This window comes from Falco rusticolus, chromosome 5 (genome assembly GCF_015220075.1).
Source record: "Falco rusticolus isolate bFalRus1 chromosome 5, bFalRus1.pri, whole genome shotgun sequence".
Classification (NCBI taxonomy): Eukaryota; Metazoa; Chordata; class Aves; order Falconiformes; family Falconidae; genus Falco; species Falco rusticolus.
Window position 1 is genome coordinate 20,722,578 of NC_051191.1, and position 23,242 is coordinate 20,745,819.

The 23,242-nt window shown below is 58.7% G+C and overlaps 1 protein-coding gene across 1 annotated transcript in view; it reads left to right on the plus strand.

Moving 5' to 3' along the window:
- SND1 (staphylococcal nuclease and tudor domain containing 1) overlaps positions 1–23,242 on the plus strand; it is a 128,728-nt gene that overhangs the window by 60,101 nt on the left and 45,385 nt on the right. Inside the window, exons 12-14 of the mRNA XM_037388764.1 lie at positions 2,199–2,299; positions 13,218–13,328; positions 18,522–18,594. Coding sequence (XP_037244661.1) covers positions 2,199–2,299; positions 13,218–13,328; positions 18,522–18,594 — 285 coding nt within the window. The remainder of the gene's footprint in view (positions 1–2,198; positions 2,300–13,217; positions 13,329–18,521; positions 18,595–23,242) is intronic.

The following is a 23,242-nucleotide window of genomic DNA, read 5'->3' on the forward strand; positions in this document are numbered from 1 at the left end:
TTGCTGTTGAGCCAGATGACATTTAAAAAGCCCTGTAGTAGCCTGGGTTTCCTAAGCTGCCTCTCAGAGTAATCATCGTCTTTTTTTCCCCTACAGTTGTTATTACAATAGTTTCGCAGGGAGGAATTGCTTTAACTGCTCCCCTTAATTGGCTCTTTCCTGGCAGAGCCCCCTCTTTTGCTGCTGCAAACCTTGATTAGCTCACCTGTACGACAGGGGTTTGTCAGGCAATCCTACCTTCTTTGCATTTTTATGCTCATTTTTAAAAGTGAGGTTTGGGAAGGGCCAGTTTGAAGGAGTTTATGGGTGCTCCCTCATACAGCTGAGTGGGACACCTGTCTCCCTGTCTTTGATTCAGGCTGCCGGTGCTGAAAATTGGTGGTGCCGGGTGGGCATGGTGCTGTGTGGCGACACATGGGCAAAAAGTCTGTAGTGCCTAAATATGGCCCCACAGATGGGCTGGGGTGGTGGGAGGCAGCACCAGGACTCCCTGGGGATCCCCATGTCACCCCTGTGTCCCCCTGTGTCCCCCAGCCCAGGGCAGCCTCAGCCTTCTCCAGCTGAAGTGCCAGTAAACCAGTGAGGAAGGTGCTTTTCTGGGGAAGCGAGGCGGTGGGATTGGGTTGGATTTGCATAGGAATGGCACGTGCAGGTGTGGGATTGCTTAAGCATTCGAGCACTTGAGCTTTAATTCTGGATTCTTTTTGCCGGTGCTTTATTGTGTGGCTGTGGCCAGGAGCTGCAGCTCGATGCTGCTGTGCAGCCGAGTGCGGGTGCTTTCAGTGCTTCTGATGCTTCCAGCCCCAGTGCTCCCTGCCCCACACGCTGCTGCCCCACAGCCGTGCGTGTCCCAACCTGGGGGTGAAGCTGTGAGAGGAGCCAGTGGTCCAGGCAGCGTTGCAGGATACACATCAGAGCTGAGGTCCCTGAATCCTGGGAGCAGGGAGGACGGGCAGCACGGCTGGGAAGGGAGCGATGCTGAGGACTGGGATGTGCAAGTGGGGCAGCGCTGCCTTTCCAACCCCCCTGGGGAACCGCTGCTCTCCAGCAGGAACACTGACAGCTTTTCCAGCCCTCTGCCCTGCACCTGCTGGGACAAAGCCCCTGCTGCCGCATGGGTCTGGCACAAGCCTTCCATGACCTTCACTGGCCTGGTCACTGAACTTATGGGGACAAGAGAGCTGCGGGAGGTGGGGGTGGATATGGCAGCACGGCTCCCTGATCTGGCCCAGGGGTTCAGCTGTACCACAGAAGCCTGGTGCAGGATGGAAATGTTGGTTGTAACGGGCTCTGGGATGTGATGCCTGGGAGCTGCTGGGGGCCTGACGCCTGGGGGCTGTGGTGCGGGGAACCTGAGCCACAATCTCACCCATGAGCATTTCTGCACCATCGGCTTGTCCCCAGCCCTGGTGCAGTGGGAGATGCAGTTATCCAGCAGAAATTGGCCCCTACCCAGTGCAGACCCCCACCAGCTGATGTGCATAAATGCCACGGCTGCCCTGGTCTGCGGGAGGAGGGGAGCGGTGGCGGTGCTTGTCCCTGGTACAGCTGAGTGCCAGCCAGGCGATGCAGTGGCATGGGGACAGCGCAACTCTGCGCTGGGTGCATGGCCGGGTTTCTGGGGCGCCCGAGGCTGCTCCCTGCCTCGCCAAAGCGTTTTGCAAACCGGCCTCTGCGTCCTGCTCGGTGCGATGCCGACAACACTGATCCCAGCTGACAGCCACGGCTTAGCAGGGAGCTGTGCTTTCATCTACCTGCAGGTACAGGCGAGCTCTCCTACCAGAGGCCAGAATGCGATTACCGGTAAACCAGGAAGCATCGGGGCTAGCTGCACACTTGGGATCCCTGCCGCAGCTCTCTGGCGTGCAGGGAGCTCACAGGCGTGCCTGGCAGGAGCCAGGGTATCCCCGGCAGAGCCAGGGCCTGTGCCAGGAACCTGGCACGGCAGCTTGTCCTCACCAGGAGGCTTTTGGTTTAACGTGCCCGGCCCTGGCTCACATGCTGGTGTGTCAGATGTTGTTTCTCTGGCAGCACCATCAGTGCCAGCAGCCGGCTGGTAAATGGCTCCTTTACCTGGGCAGGGGAGGTGGAAGGGATGGCCGGCCGATAGCAGGGGGGTTGGGCAGGGGGAGGGTGGGGGTCTGTGGGGAGCCCCCGGGCTGAATGACTCTGACCCCGTGTCTGTCTGCCTTGCCTAGGTGAACGTGACAGTGGACTACATCCGACCGGCCAGCAGCGCCACTGAGACTGTGCCTGCCTTCTCCGAGCGCACATGTGCCACCGTCTCCATCGGAGGAATGTAAGTGCAGCCCTGGGGAACCAGGCACGGCACTTGCCGGGGCTTCGTGGGGCTCTGTCGCGTACTGTGGGGACACTGGGGATGGAGGGTGGCTCATCCTCGCTGCAGGGCTGTGCGGTGCCAGTGGCCAGGAGCCTGCTGCCTGTGGCCCTGCAGGCCTGCACCCCCTGCACTTGCCGCCCCCAGCTGGGGTATGCTGGGCTGGAGAACCCCCCACCACGAGCCAGCCATGTGGCCAGTGTGTTGCTTTAGAGAACCATCTCTCTCTGCTCTATGTCCCCGGGATGCCTGTCCTTTCCCAAGGGATGTCACCTCCTTGTGATGTGGTGCAGTGGTGTGGGCTCTTCTGGAGCAGCCCCTCACCAGCCCTGCCCACAGTTTCAGTGCCTGGGGCACGTTTGGTGGCTTTCCTCTGGGACACAGGGGTGCCAGACTACTCCGGCATAGATGTAGAGAGGTTGTGCTTGCAAGGCATGTGTCCAATGGCAGCAGCTCCGGGAGCTGTGCAGGGATGATTTGTCATAGGCCCTTTGGTTTCTTTCTTTTTTTTTTTTTTTTTCCCTGTAGCAGCTATTTTGGAAAGCAACCAAAGTGCTGCAGTGCTGCGCTTTTCTTCCCCTTAATCCAAGGTCTGGGAAAGCTGCGGAGCATCGCGCTGCACAGGGGGAATGTGGCTTCAATGTGGCCTGGGAAGCCAGAAAGCTCCCTGTCACCCTGCTCCAGTGTAATTAAGGCACTCGTGAAGTGACCTTCGGTGATGCTTATCTCACGAGTGGATTTAATTTCCACTCCAGTGGAAAAGGAGATCCAGCCTTGCCCGTGCCGGTGCTAGATCTCTGCTAGGATCCGCGCTTGCTGCCAGACCATGCCAGGCTGCTGCTCCCAGGATGAAAACCACGACAGCAGGAGTCTAAAGGGCTTTCCTGGACAGAGATGCTGGGCATGGTGGAGCCCAGTGGAGCAGCCCTGCTCTCCTGCGCTGCCTGCACTAGCTTTAAACCCACCTGGTTTATTCAGTGGGGCTTTAACCGCACCCCTGAGGAGCCAACTCTCCAGCCAAGGATGTCTCTCTAGGTTTTTGGAAGGGACAGCTGTGTCTTTGGGACTGTTTGAAGGAAGATGAGGTCTTGGGGCACTGGTGATGAACGAGGAGGGGAGCGTGTGGTGCAAAACCCCTCGGTCTCTCCCCCTGCCCGGTGGCTGCAGGGCTGCCAGCCCTGGGATGCTTCCAGCAGTGCTTATGCCGTGCCCAGCACGGTAGAGGGGCAGGATTTCCCGTCTCAGGAGCATCTCGCCAAGCACTGCCTCCTGCTCTTAGTGTCTCCAGCTGCAAATTGCTTTCAAATAGCTCCTGAGTCGCATCCCTGTTTTGGGAGGAAACCTGATGTGAATTTGCAGGGCCACTGCTCACGTTGACTTCATTGCCATAATCAGGCATCAGTGGAGTGAGCCAAGCGAGTGCTGTGAGCTCTCACCGAGGTCTCTGTGGTGTGCCAGCCCCCCGGGCATGGCACAGGGCAGCCCCCTTGCTCCCGTCTGCCCCTGGCCCTGCCGTGGCAGTGCAGTTGGGTGCTGGGCACGGGGTCCCTTGGCTGCTGCAGCCCCTCACGAAAGCGTGGGCGTAACAGAGCAGGGTCTGTGCCGTCCAGCCCACACCGCACTGGGGACAGAGCAGGGAAGAAAGCCTGGCTTGTCCGCCTGCATCTGGACTGGGCTGAGCCTGCTTGGCAGGCTGAGCACGCCGGCAACTCGCCGGGGCGGGCAGCCTGGGCAGGGTGCTAACCCCTGCCTGGCTTTTGGAGCATTCAGGCCCCTGGTTTCTGCCTAGCTCTCGTTGCTCTTGGTGCAGGCAGCTGGCTGCCCTGCAGCCCCCTGCCCATGCTGCCAGCAGGGCAGGCCGAAGGGGGGCTGGGCCAGCCATCAGCTGCACGCCCGGGGTGGCACCTCGCCCTCCCCAGCATGGCAGGGGGGTGATGTCCACCTCTGGCGGTGGGCAGGGGACTGTTCCCCACCCAGAGCATCTGCTTTCCTCAGGGTGCTGGGCCCCTGCCTGGCATGCAGGCAGCCCCTGCTTCTAGCTCCAAACACCATGAACTTGAACAGGAGCACAAACCTAGCTTCACCTGCCCACATCCCTGCCCGTATCCCTGCTTGATCCCTGGCTGCGGTGCCTGACTTGGTGTCTCCCGCAGAGGAGCTTCAAGCTGGCAGCGCCAGCCGCCTTCGCAGGCTCCATTGTGCTTCTCCTTTCCAGCTCCCTGACAGTTTTAGCTGGATCTGAGTGCCAGTGCTGCTGCCTGGCCAGGCTCTGCCCAGTGCCTGCATGCCGCAGCCCTCCCCATCCCACTCCACCGGCACCTGGTGTGCCGTGTGCCTTGTCAGTGTTTACTGCTGCTGCTGGTGCTGCTGCTCCTCCTGGCTGGTGCTTTCCTGCTGAGCACAGGTAAGGCCAGAGGTTCGTGCTCAGCTGCCATAGCAAAGCTGTGCTGACATGGAAGACAGGGCAAAGGGGCCATGGCCGGCAGAGAAGGCAGCTGCCAGAACGTGAGGGGCCACACTGGCACCTCCTGTGCTGGTCTGCGCTCACAGGGATGGCTCATCCCACTACGGGTGCTGTTGGGAGGGTGCCTGTGCGCCCCAGGTGTGATTAATGCAGAGGCACCCTCAGGTGCCTGAGGGACTGGGGGATGATGGGGCAGGTCTGCTGCAACCTGAGGTGCATGTGAAGGCTCTGGATTCACACCAGTCTTTGGTCTTTGGGAAGCCTGTGACTTCTCACAGCATCCCACAGCATCCCAGAATATCCCAGAGCATCCCACAGCCTTCTATGGCACCCCACAGCATCCTGAAATGCCCTGCAGCATCCCGCAGCATCCATGACATCCAGCAGCATCCCACAGTGTCCCACAGCATCTCAGGGCACCCGGCTGCATCCTGTGGCTCGGGGACAGCGGGCACAGCGGGTGCTGCCTGTGGGTCAGGGTAGGAGCCCCAGAGTGCCTTGCTAGGGGGCTCAGTTCCCCCAGGGAACACACTGGGATGCAGGAAGGGGATGCTGTCCCCAAACCACCAACGAGGCTGTAACCGGGGAGCAGGGGCTGCCAGCTGTGCAGGCACCCCACAATCGGCTCCCTGTCCCCACAGCCCTTCCCCCAGGGGACTCAGAGGCTGCCATGATGCAAATTGCACAAATTCTTGGAAGAAAAAGCAAAAAATCATTAAAAACAAATGTAAGGAAAGCCCTGAGCTGTAAATCCATGCGAGTGCAAGGGGATACTTGCCCTGCAGGCAGCAGGACTGGGCTAATTTGGCACAAACAGTTTTGGTGGTGCTGCCTCTGAGCATGGCTGGGGGAGCTTGCATGGGGATGCTTTTGGCACTGCCAGTCTGTGCTAGGCAGCGAGAACTGGAGAGGTTTCGGTGGGTGAAAATGCCGATCAAAAACTTTCTTTTTGGATTTTCGGGTGGGGGAAGCTGTGAAATGAGTTGCGGGGGGGGGTGGGGGGAAGCTTGCAAATAGCCATTTTTTACTCTTCCGTTCTTTAAGTGGCAAAAAATGTACTTCATGGCCTAATAAGATTTTTTTCCACAGCAAAGAGCTTTTCATCTGTGTTTTCATATTCCCATTCTTTAATCTGGGCTTAACTGGGGGATGCATCTTCCCTCTGTGCAGCAGCTCCAGCTCCTCTCCCCTGATGCTTTTATTTGAAGTGGGGCAGGGGGGCTGTGGTTGCCCCCCCTGTCCCCTGTGCAGGGGCTGCAGGGAGGAGAGCAGGGAGCAGGGCTGGAGCATGATATTTAATTCACGTCAGGAAATGTCTTCTTTAAGCTGTTATTCCTGCTCCCCTCTTCTTGTCCTCCTTCTAGCAGCAGGAGGGGGCTTGGTTCGGCTGCAGTGCACCCATCATGGTGCTTCCGTCATGCTTTTCTGGGTGTCCAGCACCCAGTTGAGTGCCAGGATCAGCCCCCATAAGCAGTGCTGGGATTTCTGAGCCTTAAAAGCTCTAAACCTGGAAAGAATTTGGGATCCTCCCAGGATCTGCAGCCTCGGGGGGTGGGTTTTGCAATCAGAAGCAGCAGGATTTCGTGGCCGGGGTTGTTAGCAATGCTGGGATGCTGGCTCAGCTCTGCAAGTTCCAGCAGCTGCTCGCAGAGCATCCAGCCTCTCCAGTGGCCCAGGGAGGGTGACAAGGGGCCACTTTTTCACTCCCCTTTCCACGAATGATATAGGAGTATCCAAGGAAGCTGCTCAGAGTTGGGATCAAAGCATAGGAGGGTGGTTTCAGCAGGGGTGTGTGGTTCAATGCAATGCATGGCACTGCTTCCCCTGGCTGGGTGCTGGGGTTCAGGGGCTGCTGGGAGCTGGAGGCAGCTTGCCCAAAGTGGCCAGCAGCATGGGCTTCTCCTGCTCCATGCCTCTGCTGGGAGCAGGGCCCTGGGCAAGCTGCTCCGACCCACTCCACCTTCTCCACTATCCTGGTGCTCAGAGGCTTTGCAGCATCATGGCCATGCAGGTCCCCCAGCCATGGGTGAAAGGTCTGGGTGCTTGCAGGGGCAGGCAGGGAGCTGCTCACATGAGGATGCACAGGGACAGCCACCTGCCTCAGGGTGCAGGATGGGGTCCTGCTGCAGGATGGGCACCCACTGCAGGGTGAAGGGTGGGCATCCACTGCAGCCACCTGAGGAGCATGACCTGAGCCCTTGAGAGCATTTTGTGCAGGATCCAGGCGTGGAGGCGATGGTCTGAGCTGGGGGGATACTAGGCACTGTAGATGTTTCCCTGCCTGGTGCAGCCCTAGCGCTTTTCACTGTACAGTGGATGGTGCTCAGCTCACCAAAGCCCAAGGCACTCTGCTTTGGATGTCCAAGCATTTCCAAGATGTGCATTTCCATACGCTCGCTCCCATCTCTCTGAGCCCCCTAAGAGCACTCAGATGCCTCTGCAGGGCCAGACTCTGCCCTTTCTCCAGGCCAGGGTCATGAAGGCTGCCTGCCGAGGGGCTGCAGCATTCCTTGCCCGTGCAGGGTCAGGATCATGTGAGCACCGTGAAGAAGAGGCAGGATGGAGGGCTGGTTGCAGCCGTGGGGGTGGGCAAGGGGTTGCTCTTCCTCCCTGTGTGCCTCTCCTCACCCAAAAAGCCGTGTGATGATGCTGACTTTCTGCAAAGTGCTCCTGGGCACTGCTGTGGAGCTTGGGAAAGGACCCAGCCAAGCAATGGAGCCAGGACTGGGTGTCCGGGAGGTAAACGCCTTTGCAAAACAGAGGGGTCAGGTTAGGGGACCACTGGTGCTGTGTGATGCCAGTGGCCACACTGCCAGCTCCACACTGTCCCCAGGGTGGGCTGGCAGCCAAAAGCATGCTTTCCCCTCCACAGAGAAACCCAGCCTGGCTTTTCAGGGCGAGGGGCAGCTGCAAGCCGGGGGTGGTTCGTTGCCAGCCATGCCAGGGGAGCCGATGGCGTGGTGCGGGGGTTTGAACCCCACCGGGGTCCCGCGGGGCCGGAGCTGTGACCGCCTGCCAGCACTTTGCTGTTTGCAGCGGAGCCATGTGCGCAGCAAGCTACCTGCGTGGGCCGCGGTGCCAGGGTAAAGCTGGGCTGGCGCCCAGGAGCTGTGTAGGTTTTTGCAGCCTGAGCCCCTGGAAAAGGACCAGATTTCGCTGCTGCTTTGCAAGCTGCTCCCTCCTACAGGGAGGAGGTGTCTGCCGCCAGCCTGGTCCCTGGGAGTTCAGCCGTGAGGATGAGCTGTGTGAGGCTGCTGGTGGCTAGCGGACGGCTGGCAGGGCTCGGTGCCTGCCCTGATGCTGGCAGGGACCTGGCGGGGCAGGGAGGCTGCAAGCACCAGGACTTGGAGTTAAGTCACCTGCACCCCTAAACGGTGCAACCGTGTGCTGCCATCCCAGCTCCCCCAGCCTCGGTGCAATATGGTCAGTCCTGGGGAGGCAATTTCTCCCCGGTACTGTCGCTTCTGCAGGCCGTCACTCTGGTCGTGCAGGAGGCTGCTGGTCACTGCAGTGCATGGCAGGGGTTTGCTCCCAGTCACTCTCCTTGGGACTGAAGTGCCTTCTGCGGGCACCAGCACTGAGATGGCCTGAACCAGCTGGGTCTCCCGGTTGCTCTGTAGGGTGGAAGGATGTTGTGCTCAGCACCGCAAAGCACCATCCCGCAGTTCTGTTGCTGCAGAAGCTGACCTGGGTGGATGGGGCTGAGCACTGCCAGGTGGGAAGGGCTGTGGGGAGCTCCACGCCCTCCTTGGGGCTATCCGTTCTCCCCAAAGCACTGGTGGCTGTTGCAGGCTGCAGCTGGCTCCAGGCTGAGCCGTTCGCCTTTTCTGAGACCGGCCCTTTCCCCCTGCCTACAGCACAGCAGACCTAGCACTTTTCCAGCTCCTGCCTCAGCTGCATCCAGTCTGATTGTTGCATGTTTTCCCGGGGTGAGCTCCCCGGCCAGATCAGGGCAAGCCCCAGCCGTTTGGCTGCCGCTGAGTGCAGACCGAGGTGGTGGGAAGATCTCGCCGATGCTGCGTGGCTGCCAGGAAACTGCAGGCAACAGGCACCGATCGCGTGTTACACCCAGGGGAGGAGGAGATGCTCCCTCTCTTATCTTGCCAGTGTGTGCTGGAACTGAGCTGCTTTTGCATGCACCAGGGAGGAGCTGGCATCCTTCGAGGAGCCAGGCTCAGTGTGTCAGGGGGACGCGAGCGCCGTGCCAGCCTGCTCCCATGCCAGGAGAGGCTCGCTGAACACCCTGCGAGGGTTCAGAGAGGTGCAGAGCCACTGGTCCCTTACGATGGCTGGCCTGTGCTGAGGAGTGGGTGCAGTGGATGTGGGAGACCTCTGCAGCAGACGACCCCCAGAGTGCCATCGGTGCCTGCCCACTACCTGGCTGTCGCGGCCCGTTTTCTTCAGGATGGTGGGTTTGGTTAGAAATCGCACAGGTTTGCATAATGCTGCTTAAAAACCTCATCCTTGATTGATTTAGCCAAAATTCCCAAATAAAGTCCCATCAGCATCGCCCCAATACACTCCCATCCACCGCAGTGAGGAGGATGAGGCGTGGATGAAAGGGCAGAGCACAGCGGGCACAGCTCTCCCCGTTCAGAGGCTCAGCTAACCCACTCCAAAATTGGGATTCGTTTCCTTCTAATCAGTCTGTGATACATGACAGGCTCACCCAGCACTCTGGTTGCAGAGGTGGTTTAACATTAGATTTTTAATGATCCCTCCATTAATCCCAGTATTCTGGGTTTTAATACGTGCTGCCCTTTGACCATTGGAAATGATGAAAACTTTGATTTCATGCATATTGGATACTTCTGGAGTCTAGAGCCAGGAATAGCTGCTTATCCATGCTGAGCGGAGGGGATTAAAGTGCTGGGGGATGGGGTGGGGTGGGCATGGATGGCTGGGATGGGGAATGGGATGCAGCTGGGATGGGGTGTGGGATGTGGCTGGAATGCAGAGTGGGATGTGGCTGGAACAAGGAGAGGGATGTGGCTGGGATGGAAAGTGGGATGCAGCTGGGACAAGGCGCGGGATGTGGCTGGCATGGGGAGCAGGATACAGGGCTCCAGGCTGGGTGGATGCGTGGGGAGGGGGATGATGGCCCCTGGAGGGACAGGACATAAGCTCTGTCCTCCCCCATCCTCTTCTCCAGCAGGTGCACGTGAGAGCCCAAGTTATGCTGCACAGCGCAGCAGGCCACAGGGAGGGTGCCCTTGCCCCGGGGGTGGAGTGCAGGCGGCTTCTCTCCTCCCCATCACCCCACAAGGCAGAGCTCCCAAGTGCCTCTGACCCTGCTGGGCCCATCTGGGGTCTCGGGTTAAAGAGGGTGGAGGCAGGTCCTGGGGGTCTTTCTGGCATCCCCTGTGCCCTGATGGGGTTCCAGCCAGGCTGGCGGCAGGTTGTGCCCGCCTGGGACCTGCTGCAAGCACTGTGTCACGCTGGGTAGCTGATGTGCTCGCTCTGGGTTTTGGCATTCCTGCAGTGGAGGTGGCTTTTCCTTCCACTGGAGGAGCACAAACCTGGGCGAGAGCTGGACCTGGGCTGTGGGACCCACTGCCCAGGGGAAGGGAGGTCTGGCCACCCAGCATGGACAGTGCTGGGGCAGGCAGGGGCTACCTCCCCGAGTATCGAACCACACAGGGTTCGATAACCCTTCATTAGGCTAATTCTCCTTCACAGGTGACACAGGGGTCTGTGGTGGAGCAGAAGCATTTGTGGGGGGAAGGCTGGTACCTGGTGCTGGAGCGGCACAGCACCCCAGCACAACTGCTTGGGACAGGGAAACTGAGGCAGCCAGACACTGGCGTCCCCACAAGCTCTGCAGCCGCTCGGCACCTTCCGTTTGCTCTCAGTCCCTGTCAGCCATGGGAACATCATCTCTGAAACCTTAATGGGAGCTGGGCTGTGGTAGCGCGGGAGTGGAGTCTCAGTGGCCCCGCACTGTGGGTGCAGCCCCCGGGGGAGGTGATGCTGACACTGAGGAGGGGTCCCTGCACTGCGGCTGATGCTCAGGGCAGGCAGCAGCCAGGATCAGCACCTTTTTAGTCCAAATCGCTGTTTTCTGTCGCCTCTTGCAGAGCCTGCTGGCCACCAAAAAGCCAGGGGGAGTGTGGCCGCGCTCCCCGTGGGCAGCCCCAGCCCATCCTGGCTCCTTTAGGACCCAGCAACACAGTGGAAGCAAATGCTGGCAGTTTTGCCTGCCTTATAAAAAGCCATAACCATGATATTGCTGAATAAATGAAGCCATCAAACAGAGGTGGCAACAAGATTACAAGACTTCATGAGTGCTGGGGGCAGAATAAAATTGTCCGTTTAGCTAACACAGTTGTTTCCTGATGCTTTCCATGTTAAGTTTTAATCTCCTTCGCTCTTCCCAGATCCTGCCCCCCCGCCCCTCTTGCTCTCTTCCCTGGAACGGGGCTGGAGTGATGGATGGGGACAGAGCTGCCCAGCTGGTGCAGGGTACAGGCAGGCAGAGCTGGGTGTCCCCTTCTCTGGAGGCTGTAAACTGGGGGGCTGATGGAGACCCCCAGCCTGGATCCAACCAGGCTTTGCATGATTGTGGAAATCCCATCAGGGCTGGAGAGCCGCTGCCTGTTCCCAAGCCCCGGGTTAGGAACATGGGACATGAAGAGGTGTCCCAGGCTGTCTGCCTGTGCTTGGGTGGGATGTGACCATACGGGAAGGAGCCGTCCTGCCCAGGGCTGCTGACCATTGCTGGTCAGGGCTGGTCCCTGCACTGGGTCAGGCTGGGGATGTGTTGCAGATGTGCTGCCCTGGGGGTGCAGCAGCAGCTCCCCTACACGGAGATGGGATGGAGGGGGCATTTCTGGGCACAGCACCCGCAGCAGGGGTCATGTGGGCTGTTCTCCTCAGTGTGCTGATCACCAGCATCTCTGGCCTCAGGTTCACTTGGGTGTCCACCCTGGTGTGTGTTAGGCAAAAGTCTCATGGTGATGCGTGTCACTGCTCACCCAGTGAGTGATGCTGAGGGCTGTGGGACAGCGCAAAGAGACAGTGGCAAGCGGGGAGCATGGTTGAGACGGGCTGCCCAGTACATCCTGCAGCTCCTCACATCTGGGCTGCAGATGCCTGGGGGGCTGCAAACTCCATCCCGACTAAGCTCCCTCCAGCAGCATCCTCGGCTGCTCATCCCAGCATGGGGGAGCCAGGGCATGGTGTCCTCACCAGCAGAGCCGGGCTGGCACCGAGCTGCTGGGGAGGTCTGGATCTGCCACCGGCCTTCAGCAGGCAGGACCCCAGCAGGCACCTCTTGCAGATTTGCACAGCTTTGGGGTGCTACTGCCTCTCACCTCTGAGTCACCCCCTTAGTGTCACAGGGGACCAGGGCTGGCATCCCCACAGCTTGTCCCTAACAGGGTCACCTCCTGCCCATTGCCATCAGGCTGTGACCCGCTGCTGCCGAGGCATGTGGGGACCCAGGGATGGAGCCTCACACATAGCTCAGCCCAGCCCCATTGACATTCCTTGTTGGGGCAGACCGCGGTGTTGGGGGGGCTTCTGGCATGCTGCGGGTGCCACCAGCCCTGCACTCACCTCCCCCCGGCACAGCCTCCTGTTCGTGCCCAAAATAGCTGTAGGTGCTTATTCCTGGTTGCTTGGCATTTCGAGCGCTACCACTGCAGCTGCCTCCTGCTGCAGCTTATTTCCTCGTTTACGAATCCTTATTTTTTTTCCCCCCTGCTCCGAGACAAGACCTATTTTCAGCTCCCGGTGATGGCTCTGCCCTTCCCCCTCTCCAGGGTAGGGTGTGCTCCCAGGGCTTGCGAATGGATCAGCCCCCCCCATATATATATACATACATATATATATATATATATATGCTTTTTTTTTTACAGTAGTGAATTAGCGGTCCATGCCCTGCCTGTGTAATTGGAGGAGAATTACAGATGCGCTCAGTGAAGTAGAATTTATGAATTTGTTTAAAGCAGCAGAGTGTAATGGCAGCCAATTTACTGCACCGCCTCAGCACACGGTGCCCGTTGGCAGCCGTCCCCCAAGCCCAGCCAGTGCCGACCTCCCCTCTCCAGTGAGGGGATGGCAGGGATAAAAAAGCCATAGGAAGGGAAAATCAAGGAGGAGGTTCCCGCAGCCTGACCCCTCTGTTCTTGGGGGTGGTGCGGGCGTTTTGGGGTGCTGCCAAGAGATGCCCCGCCGTGGCAGCTTGGCTTCTGCATGCCCACACGGGGACCCCTCAGCCATGCCCGGAATTCCCTGTTAATTGTGAGATGTTGCTCTAAGCACCTTCCCTCGGCCAGCGGTATGAAATGGGGTGGGGGGGTCTCCTTGTCCACCTCCAGTTGGTTTGACCCCCTCTGGTGTCAGGGTCCGGTGCAGATGAGCCACTCTGCCCCGCCAGGCCCGCGCTGAACCCCCTGCTTTTCTCTCTTGCAGCAACATTGCCGAAGCGCTGGTGAGCAAGGGCCTGGCTACTGTCATCCGCTACCGGCAAGACGACGACCAAAGATCCTCACACTATGACGAGCTCTTAGCAGCAGAGGCTCGGTGAGTGCCATACCAGCGTGACACCACAGGGTGCCCGTGCTGCCTCTCAGGGTGTCTCAAAGGGAGGTGCAGAGCTGCACCACACCCCCCACCCCTTCCCATCCCTGCTGTGTCCCTGTCCATCCATCTGTCCCCGCTGCTTGGGCTGACCTCCCTGCCCCGCATCCCTCACAGCTGGGGCAAGCATCCTTCCCCTCCACAGGCAGTCCTGGCTCTGTGAGATCTCCAGCTTCCCCGCCAGACCCACCCCCAGCAGCCAAAACCATCCCTGAGCCCATCTGTGTGTTCCTCCCCCCTCGCCCGATCTCCTCCATGCTGCTGGTGCGGCGCTGGTGCCGCAGACGGGCTCAGCTTCGGTGCTGGCAGAGGGCCAGGCGTGCCATGAGTCAGTGGGAAGCATCGGGCTGCTTGGCAGGTTCTCCATGTTAATGCCAGAGCTGCCGGTAGGCAGCTGAAGGCAGATAACATTTGCAAAACGCCTGGGAGGTTGTTTGGAGTCTCACGGCCCATTGCGTGCATCACATCGGGGTTCAAAGGGCCCCGCTGCACTCCTCGGGGCAGCAAGCCCAGCAGAATGCCGCCACAGCCTTCCTGCCCCGGCCTGTCTGCCAGAGTAGTAATTGCATTTAAACCCTGTGACGTCTGAGCCAATCCGAAGGACTTGAGACACATTCTGGCCTCCTGTAATTAGGTTGAGGTTATCACGGTGAGAAAAATGCATGTGGATGCTTCCCCACGCCGCGTCCTCGGTGGAGGCGGCAGAACCGCTGATGCAGGCAGGGCGTGCAGGAAAGGGCTGCGTGTTCTGCCTGAGCGGGCAGCCTTGCCAGCTCTGCTGCCTGCGCCTCACGTGCGGGCCACATCGCACCCGAGCAGGTGACACTGGTGCCCACAGCCGGCCCGTGCTTGTACATCGCTGCGGTGGGTGCAAAGCGCAAAATGTTGCCTTCCTCAGTCAGCACCCACCTTCCCGAGCTGCTGGCCTGGAACGCACAGCGTGGGTATGCCTGTCCCAGGTGTGCACAGCTGAGGTTGCATGGTCCAGGCATGTGTGATCCAGCTGTGCACAGTCCAGATTTGCATGGTCCAGGCATGCACGGTCCAGCTTTTCACAGTCCAGGTGTGCATGGTCCAGGTGTGCATGGTCAAGAATGCATAGTCAACATTACACGGTCCAGGTGTGCGTGGTCCAGGTGTGTGCATGGTCCAGCTGTTCACAGCCCAGGCACATGTGATCCAGCTGTGCACAGTCCAGGCATGTGTGATCCAGCTGTGCACAGTCCAGGCATGCATGGCCCAGGCACACATGATCCAGCTGTGCACAGTCCAGATTTGCATGCTCAAGGCATGCACGGTCCAGCTTTTCACAGTCCAGGTGTGCTTGGTCCAGGTGTGCGTGGTCAATGTTGCATGGTCCAGATGTGCATGGTCCAAGTGTGCATGGTACAGGTGTGTGTGATCCAGCTTTGCATGGTCCAGCTGTTCATGGCCCAGGCATGTTTTATCCAGCTGTGCACAGTCCAGGGTGCATGGCCCAGGTACATGTGATCCAACTGTGTACAACCCAGACACACACAGTCCAGGTGTGCATGGTCAAGGTTGCACAGTCCACTTGTGCACAATCCAGGCATGCACAGTCCAAGTGTGCATGGTTCAGGTGTGTGTGATCCAGCTTTGCACAGTGCAGGCGTGCACAATCCAGGTGTGTGTAGTTCAGGAGTGCACGGTCCAGCTGTGCACAGTTCTGATGTGCATGGCCCAGGCACGTGTGATCCAGGTGTGCATGATTCAGATGTGCACAGCCCAGGCATGCACAGTCCAGCTCCCTGCAGGAGGTGATCACATCATCCAACCCCATTTGCAGCCCAGTGCCACCTGCACCAGAGCTGGGTCCCTGCCCCACACCTCCGCACAGACAGCTGTGCCCGAGCCTTGCAGCCCTGTGGGGAGAAGCCCAACAGCAAGTCTGGTGCTGGCTGCAGCCCGTGTGTCCCCTGTCCTTGTCCCTCAGCCCATCCTCCCTTATGGCTGCATGAGGAAGGGACCTGCCACTGCTGCTGTGCCCCCGTGGGTGCTGGCCTTGCTCCGGCTGCACCGGAGGCAGCTGCATGGCTGGACCCAGTGGGACGGTGGGATTTCAGCTCATCCTTGGCAGCAGCTGATGGTGCTGTGCCGACAGCAGGGGAGAGCAGCTTTGAGGGGGTTGCGGCGTGGTTTCTGCCAGCCCGCTGTGCAAGACTGTGCTCAGTTTTACTGCAAGCCTCTCGCTTGTGAGAGGGAAGGTTGATAAATGGGCTCTTGCACTTCCTCTCCCCCTCCAGCCCCGTGCAGTGTTGGATTGGTGGTCGGCAGATTGCTTGGGGCCCCATTGCTGAGCGACAGGGATGTGCCTTTTAGAAAGTGGATGTGCCTGGCATTAAATCAGTATGTCGGAGCACTCCGGCATGGGTGATCCTCCAGCTGGATAGCTGGGGTTGGATGCGGCACATGGAGCCTGCAGCCACACTCCAGATGGGAGGGGTTCAAATTGGGATGCCTGGAATGTGGGGATGCTCCTGCTCGCTCCTGGGTGTGGGGCTGCAGGTCAGGGGTGGTGCTGGTGGCGGAGGTGGCTTGTCCATGCCATTAGCCATGGCACACCCCAGGTCGGTGATTGTGCCGGTGTGGGGCTGGCGGCTGCCTCCCACTGGGCAGAAGAGCTGGTGGCTCTGGGAGCAGAGACAAGCTCTGGAGGGGAACGGGAGATCTGGGGCAAGATCAGCGTGCAGGGTCTGGAGCTCGGTGGAGGGGGCTTGGAGAAGTTTGGGTGATTGCTGCTTGGGGTTTGTAAAACACCTTTAACCTTCCCAGCTCTTTACTGAAAACTGGAGCCAGATCTTGGCTTAAGCTGCAGGTGCCTGCTGCATGGGGTGTTTTAGAAAGGAGGTCATTAGTTTTCCCATCCCACCACATTTTCCTGGAGCGGGTGTGTGCCCTCCCTGCATCCCCCAGCCTTGCTTTCCAGCAAGGGGCTGCTCCAGCACCACACGCTGATACCGTGCCAGTCTGCTGCAGCCCTGGGCTCTGTCAGTGTACCTGCCTGCCCCAGCCTTGCAGGGCAAGGTGCCTTTTCATAGTCCCCCGTGGCAAACCCTGTGGCAGGGAGGGGAAGCTCTGGAGCTGGCAGGGGTGACTATGGGGATGTGGGGCTCATGCATGGGGTGGCCTCATCCTGGGGGGGGACCGTCACACTGCCCACGTTCCTGCACCAACGTGGCACAAGGGTGAGCATCCCTGGCTGCCCTTGCAGTGGCTGCCAGCCTGCCAGGTGTTACAGCACTTGTTTAACATTGTCTTTCTTCTTAACCTGGGGAAAGAGCTGTTTTCCTGAAAAAAAAAAAGCGCTATTTCTGGCCGAGCCACTTATCCCTGGGTGCAGTGCTGAGTGGGGAGGGACGTCTCAAAGGAGGGCAAGGGAGAAAGAAGAAATCCTTTTGCTGATTTAACAGGTTGGCTTCTTCCAGACAGCTCCTCAAATGATCCAGCTCAGCAAATTGATTGCTGTACAAAGCCTTGGTAGGGGCTTTGAATTTTTCCCCTTGTATTTTTATTGTCATCATGGTCCACTCTGAACAAATTCATGCCTCTTGCCTGGGAGCAGCTGTTAGGTAGGCTTCAAAAATGAGGAGCTTTCATTTCCAGCCTGCTGCAGGAGCCCGAGCACTGGCAGCCTGGGCTGTACCCATGGGGAAGGGGTGAATCTGGGGGACTGAGGGGTGCAGCAGCTTGTTGTTTGAATTACATGAGCATCTTGTAGCATGGGGATGAAAGGTGGTGAAAGGAGGATGAACTTCTGGCTGCCCTCCCATTGCAGAGGGATGTCCTGCCGTGCTTGGGGATGGAGGACCAGTGCTGATAAAGCAGGGCTGGCTTTGCTGGGAAAGTCTCCAGCTCCAGGCATCCTTTGGGATGAGCTGAAGTCTCCACCTGGCCTGGCTGGGGGCACTGGCAAGCCTGAGCAGCATCCTCCAGGAGGTGTGGGGCAGGGACCTGGTTTCTAGCCCCACTTGGGCTGCTAGATTTGCCACCCTGCTGCTGAGGGGCTAAAAAAAGCCCCAACCTAAAAAGCACCGAGCAGTGAGCTCACAAACAGCCTTAGGAGTTTGCTCCGGTGGTGGCAGGCATGCTCACCCTCGGTGCGGCACAGGCAGGGTGGCAGCAGCTCCCCCACCGGCTTCTGCTCTGAGCTGCTAACACCTGGAAAATAAGCTTGGCCTTTGGAAGCTGGAAAAGGACAAATCTGTCAGGGGAAGGAGCTCTAATGAATGTGTGCTGCCCTTTCACCTGCCACTGCCAGCCCTGCCCACGCAGGCAGCTCAGCTGAGGGCAGTGCTGCTCCGTTCCCTCCCGCACCCGGCAATAAGCCAGCCCAGCCGTGAACTGCATGAAAGCCAAATAAATCTGCTGCCAGGTCACTGGTGCGGCTGCCCTTGCCATCCACCCACCAAGGCGATGAGCCCGGCACCGGGGAACCACGCACCCCAGTTCTCCCCGTGCTGCTTGGCTGCAGGTGTGCCCTGGGCGCTGGGGGGAGAGGACCAGCAGCGCTGCAGTCCCAGGGCTCTGCCGGAGAACCATGTCACCCATGCCCTCCACAGCCAGCTCCAGAGGTTGCTCCCATCCCGGTGCTGTACCCCCCTTCCCAGGCACAGCCGGCCCAGCAGCCGACAGCCAAGCTGGCTCGGCACCCGCTGCAGAACTGGGTCCAGGTCTGGGGCACCCGCTCGTTTTTCAGCCACGAAGTGCCTTCCCTGTGTGGTGTTGCTTCATTCACACCTATCATCTCTATATTATTTTAACCTACAAGGAATTTATTTCCGTTACAGTTGGAGCATTCACTGTGTATTTTGCATTTAAAATGCTTCATGTGATTAAGCACTGAAAGAAACAGAAAATTTTGCATCATGCTGGGGCACTCACCTTCTTGTTGATCCCTCCCTTTGTGCGGGGAACAAAGCAATTTAATTTGGTAACGGGGACGAGTGGGCCCTCTGATCAAGTATGTGATGAGCTCAGGTGAGCTGTTGAATGCCAGTAATTGGGATTAGCAGGCTAACGAGCTGGCTGGTCTCTCCCTGGGTGGGCACGGGGGGCAATGCCAGCCCTTCCAGCTGCCACAGCAGGCTGATGGCTTATGCCACCTTTCTTTTGCAGGGCTATCAAGAACGGCAAAGGGCTGCACAGCAAGAAGGAGGTGCCAATTCACCGGGTGGCTGACATCTCTGGGGTAAGGACCTGCCAGTGCGGGGAGCAGCTGTGCTGGCCGGGAGAGGTTGTTTGCTGGGATGGGGGTGCATGCAGCAGAGCTGGAGAGGTGCTGTGTGCCGGCGCTTCTGCACGACCCGTGGTCCTGTTCGTTGCATGTGGGATGTGCAGGAATTCTGTAGGCAACGACACCTGCCTGCCAGCTCTGCTGGGGTGTGCCAGAGGAGATGGGGCACGCAGCTGAGTGTAGGGCAGCCTGTCCTTCTCTGCTGGGGCTGGTGGCCCTCCAAGGGCCACTGCAGAAACTGCTTGTCACCCCCAATGCACCCTGAAAGAGTAAAATGAGATCTCTCCTGGGGGTTTCTCTTCTCCGGGAGACAGTGAGGAGGTCTCACCATGTCCCTCATGCTGGCTTCACCCCAAACATCAGGGATGAAGGGGACCCCACAGTGCTGCAGAGTTTCGCTGTGCAGTGCTCCTGTGGCCATGCTGGATATGTTCATAAACCAGCAGAGAGGGGCTGTGTCCATGCCCCTGGGTTTGATACCCTGGCTCTTGAGAAGGTCCTTCGTGTCCTTGGGGGGATGGAGCTCTGTCCTGGGCACCCCAATCCCTCGCTGTCCTGAGCACCCCAATTCCTGCCTGTACAAGCCTCCTGCCCTGCTTTTAATTGCTGGGGTCTGCAGCAGTGTCTGCTGCTCATACGAGCTGGAGGTTTCTTGTCCTTCTGGGATCTCCACTTGATAGGGCACAGGGAAGGATGCTGCCTGTGCCAGCACCTACTCCTGGGGACGCCCCCATGGCAGAGCTGCTGGCTCCTCAGGGCTCATGCTGGTGCAATTGCCCGTGAAGACTGAGACAAACTGGTGGTAGTGGGATGCAGGGACATCCCTGCTCCAAGCCCCCCAGCCCCACTCCCAGCAGAGTTCTTGCACCGGGGCTGTGCTGCCACCAGGATCATTAAGAGGCCCCGTAACTCAATCAGGGCAGCCAGCAAAAGGGTTGGAGCCGGACAGGAGAAGGGCCCCCGCAAACAAAATTAGGCTAATACATCACGGCTTTTATGAAGATTTGTTAATCTTTTTTAATCTTTAATAGTTTTCTGTAAATTGATCCAGGCCTTAGTTAGCCACGTGTCAGCAGTTGTGCAGTGTGATGGATTTGGGTGCATGCCGGGCTGGCAGTGGGTGCTTTACCACTGCCGAAATAATTCAATGCAAATCAGTACCGGTGCGATCCTCCAGCTGCCTGGGCACGCACTGGGATCGGTGAGCGCCCGTGCCCCAGGACCTATGGCGTTCAGGATGGCAAGACAGTGTGCACCGCGATTCCCATGGCTCTGCTGTCCCTCCTGGCTGTCGATCCTGGCTCTCTGGCAGCATTCCGTGGAGAAACAGCATTGGGAAAACATGGGCTTCTGGGCTGTTTCACCTTCCAGGTCATGGTAACAGGATGGTCACAGGACCCTCAGTGACACCCATGCCTTGGTCCCCAACCCTGACCCATGCTGTTGCATCCCATGGGGTGGCTTCAGTGCATCCCTCGCCTGTGGATCTCAGCTTGTGCTGTCCACTGTTGTGACACCATCCCTGTGTCCTTGTCCCTGGGCCATCATCTCTGTCCCCACCCGGTCCAGCTGCCAATCTCCGGCTCTGCCTTACCCTGCTCCCCATTCCTAAGCATCCTGGCTGGCTTAGTGACCAGGATGCGAAAGTCAGGGTATTAGCTCAAACACAGGATTCAGCCTGGTTTTCCCAGCTCTGGTGCAGCCTCCTGTCCTCCAGCCCCAGCTCATGCCGGAAAATGTCTCTTTCCCATGGTTTGGCCATCCAACAGCTGTGTCCAGGGCATCCCAGGAGCATCCTGCTCCTCTCCAACACCTCAGGTCCTCCCCAGTCCCATTGCCACTCTGCCCACAGGCGTTCCCTGCCGGTAGGGAGCTGCAGAGGGAAGCAGCCTCCCTCCTCATGGACCTGGGATGCTGCAGGCTTGTTAAGAAGAAAAATCGGCCCCAAAAAATAGAGAAAAAGCAAAGAGCCGCACAAATCCATGCCAGCTCACTTCTCGCATTAGCGTGCACTCTGGCACGGGAGTGCAGGCAAGCGCGTGGCAGCCCGGCCGCCGGAAAGCCTCCTGTCCTTGGGAAAAGTCCTTGAATAATTTTGCATAATTGGCAGAGCTTCACATAAAAGTGGAGTTAGGATGGTATTTTTTTCCTCACTGTATTTATGCATAATTTTCCTTCAATTCGCAGCTAATTAAACACTGGAAATGTTGAAATAATAGTAACAGGGGTGATACTACCTGGGTGGGAGGTGCAGGCAGGGAGCAGAGCAGGCAGAGCTGGCAGCACCCTGGTGGGATGCCCTGGTCCATCGTGAAGAAGTGAGGCCCAAAAAGGCACAGGATGGAGCTGCTGGGGGGGAGTTTCACCCGCCAAGGGGGATGGGTGAAGTAGAGTGGGTGGGTTGTGCCCAGGAGGTGCCTCTTTTGTGCCCGGGAGGTGCCTCTTTCTCCCCAGGGACAGTGAAAGGAGCCTGAGCTGCCAGCTCGGTGGCAGGGAACAAATCCTGCCTAGCCCTGGGCAGTGCTTAAGGTAGGAGCCAAGGCTCAGCACAGCTGGGGTGGGGAGGGGGAGATGCCAGCATGGCAGAGATCCCCTGCTTCTCTTCCCCATCTGAATTTATCCAGTGATGCCTCCCAGATCCAAGAGCCTCTGTCACCATGTTCCTGTGCAGGCACATCTGATGACAACACCTCAACAAGATATGCCGGGTGGGCTGGGAGCATCCCGAGCGAGACCCGCTCCTGCACACATGCACTGTAGAGCTTGTGCTCTGCTGCGCTCCCAGTGCCCTGGCCCCTCCGGAGGCTGCCGGGCCAGCTCCTGCAGCAGGATTGGTGTGGGTTAGTGCTGGAGTGGTTGGGACTTTGCTGTCCTATGTTGAGCTGGAGGAACATGGGGTCACCGGCCCTGAAGAGCAGATCCAGGGGAAGCAGGTCTGGGAGCTTCTCATCTCCATCCTCTCCAAACTGCAGTGCCCATGTCCGGCTGTCCCTGAGGTGCCCACCGGGTCCCTGGTGGAGCTGGGGACAGCAGCAGAGGATGCTCGGCTCATTCCTCCCACTGCAGAGCCCTGGAGCAGGAGCTGGCCCCAGCGGTGAAGGACATCTGCACGTGTCCTTCAGCACAAAGCCAAAGGCTGGATGCGACAGCAGCACTGGCTTATCTGGGCAACTGCGAGCTCTGCACCAGCTGCCACCCATCCCTAAGGCCACCCACCATGTAGTCACACACCCGTGTGCCAGGCTGGCATGGCGGCTCAGACCTGTGCTGGGGAGCCAGAGCCATCCCGAGCACTCCCAAAATTCACTCCCAGAAATCGCTCTCAGCATCAGCACAGCCATCCCCTCCACCGGCTCACCCTGCTCCTTCCCAGTCCCACCAACTTCTCGGCACTGCAGCCCCCAGCCCCTCAGTGGGTGATGCCAGGCATGTGCCGTCCCAGGGGCGCCCAGCCAGCTGGGCTCAGGATGGGGCTGCAGCATGGCTGACTGGAAGAGACACAGGGCTTTCTGCTGCTGCAGGGACAGGGACAAGACTGGTTCCATGGTGGCAGGTGTGGGATGCACACGGTGAGCGTCAGCACTGCCAGTCAGTGGGGACAGCAGGAGGGGATGAAGAGTGCACTTGGGGATCCCAGTGTTAGATGCTGTGGACCAGTGTCTGAGCCTGACCTCTCCCTGCCCCCACGGGTAGCCACCACACGCCCTCAGTGGGGTCTGGGTCAGCCCCAGTGATGGCTGTAAAGCCATGCCTGGGGCAGCCATTGCGCATTTTGGGGAGGGTCCAAGAGGTCAAACCCCCAGCCCCTGCATCACATACAGCTTTTCCCAGCACCCACCGTGAGCAGGAGACATCTCTGCCAACCTGCATGGTGGAGGTGGCATCACCCAAATCAAAGCAAGGGTGCTTTGGCAGACAAGGCAGCAAGAAAGGCACGAAGCAGCACAGAGCTTCCTCCCAGCAGTGTGGCTCCCCTCAGCCTTAATGCCCACAGCCCCTAATAAACCTGCCCTAATGGGGACATCAGGGACCAGGTGGGAATCTGTCCCTCCCGTGCCAGGCTGCCAGCATGCCTTGCCATGCAGGAATCGCTGCTCTCCATTTATTATTCCAGAGTACCAATGGGCGCTGGCACATCTCTGCCCCTCTCACTGAAGAGCTGTTCTGTGTTGTGCAAATCCCGGTGGGTTTTTAAGGTCATTCTCCAGCACATTCAGATACCGCTGTCTCCTTTTGACGCTGACAGCAGCCAGCTCACAGGGCTGGTCTTCAGCACCAGGCTCTTCCTCGCTGCCTGCAGCACCCGGTCTGGGGAGCTGGGGGTTTCCCCAGTCACCCACTCCTGGGATGGAGCAGGGAAGCCCACCCCATGGTGGGCTCCTTCTTGCAGCTCTTAGTTTTTCCTTAAGCTAATCAAATCGTGACTGTATAGTGATTACCACTAATTAGTAGCCTTCATTAGCGGCTCTCATTTTAGATTTGCATAAGTTAGACCTAAGTGGTTAACGGCGGGTAATGTGGTTTTTCTTTGCGTGCAGATTGCACTTACATGTGTTGTATTAACTTCTTGACTGCACATCTGCTAAAAAAAACCTCCCCAGGC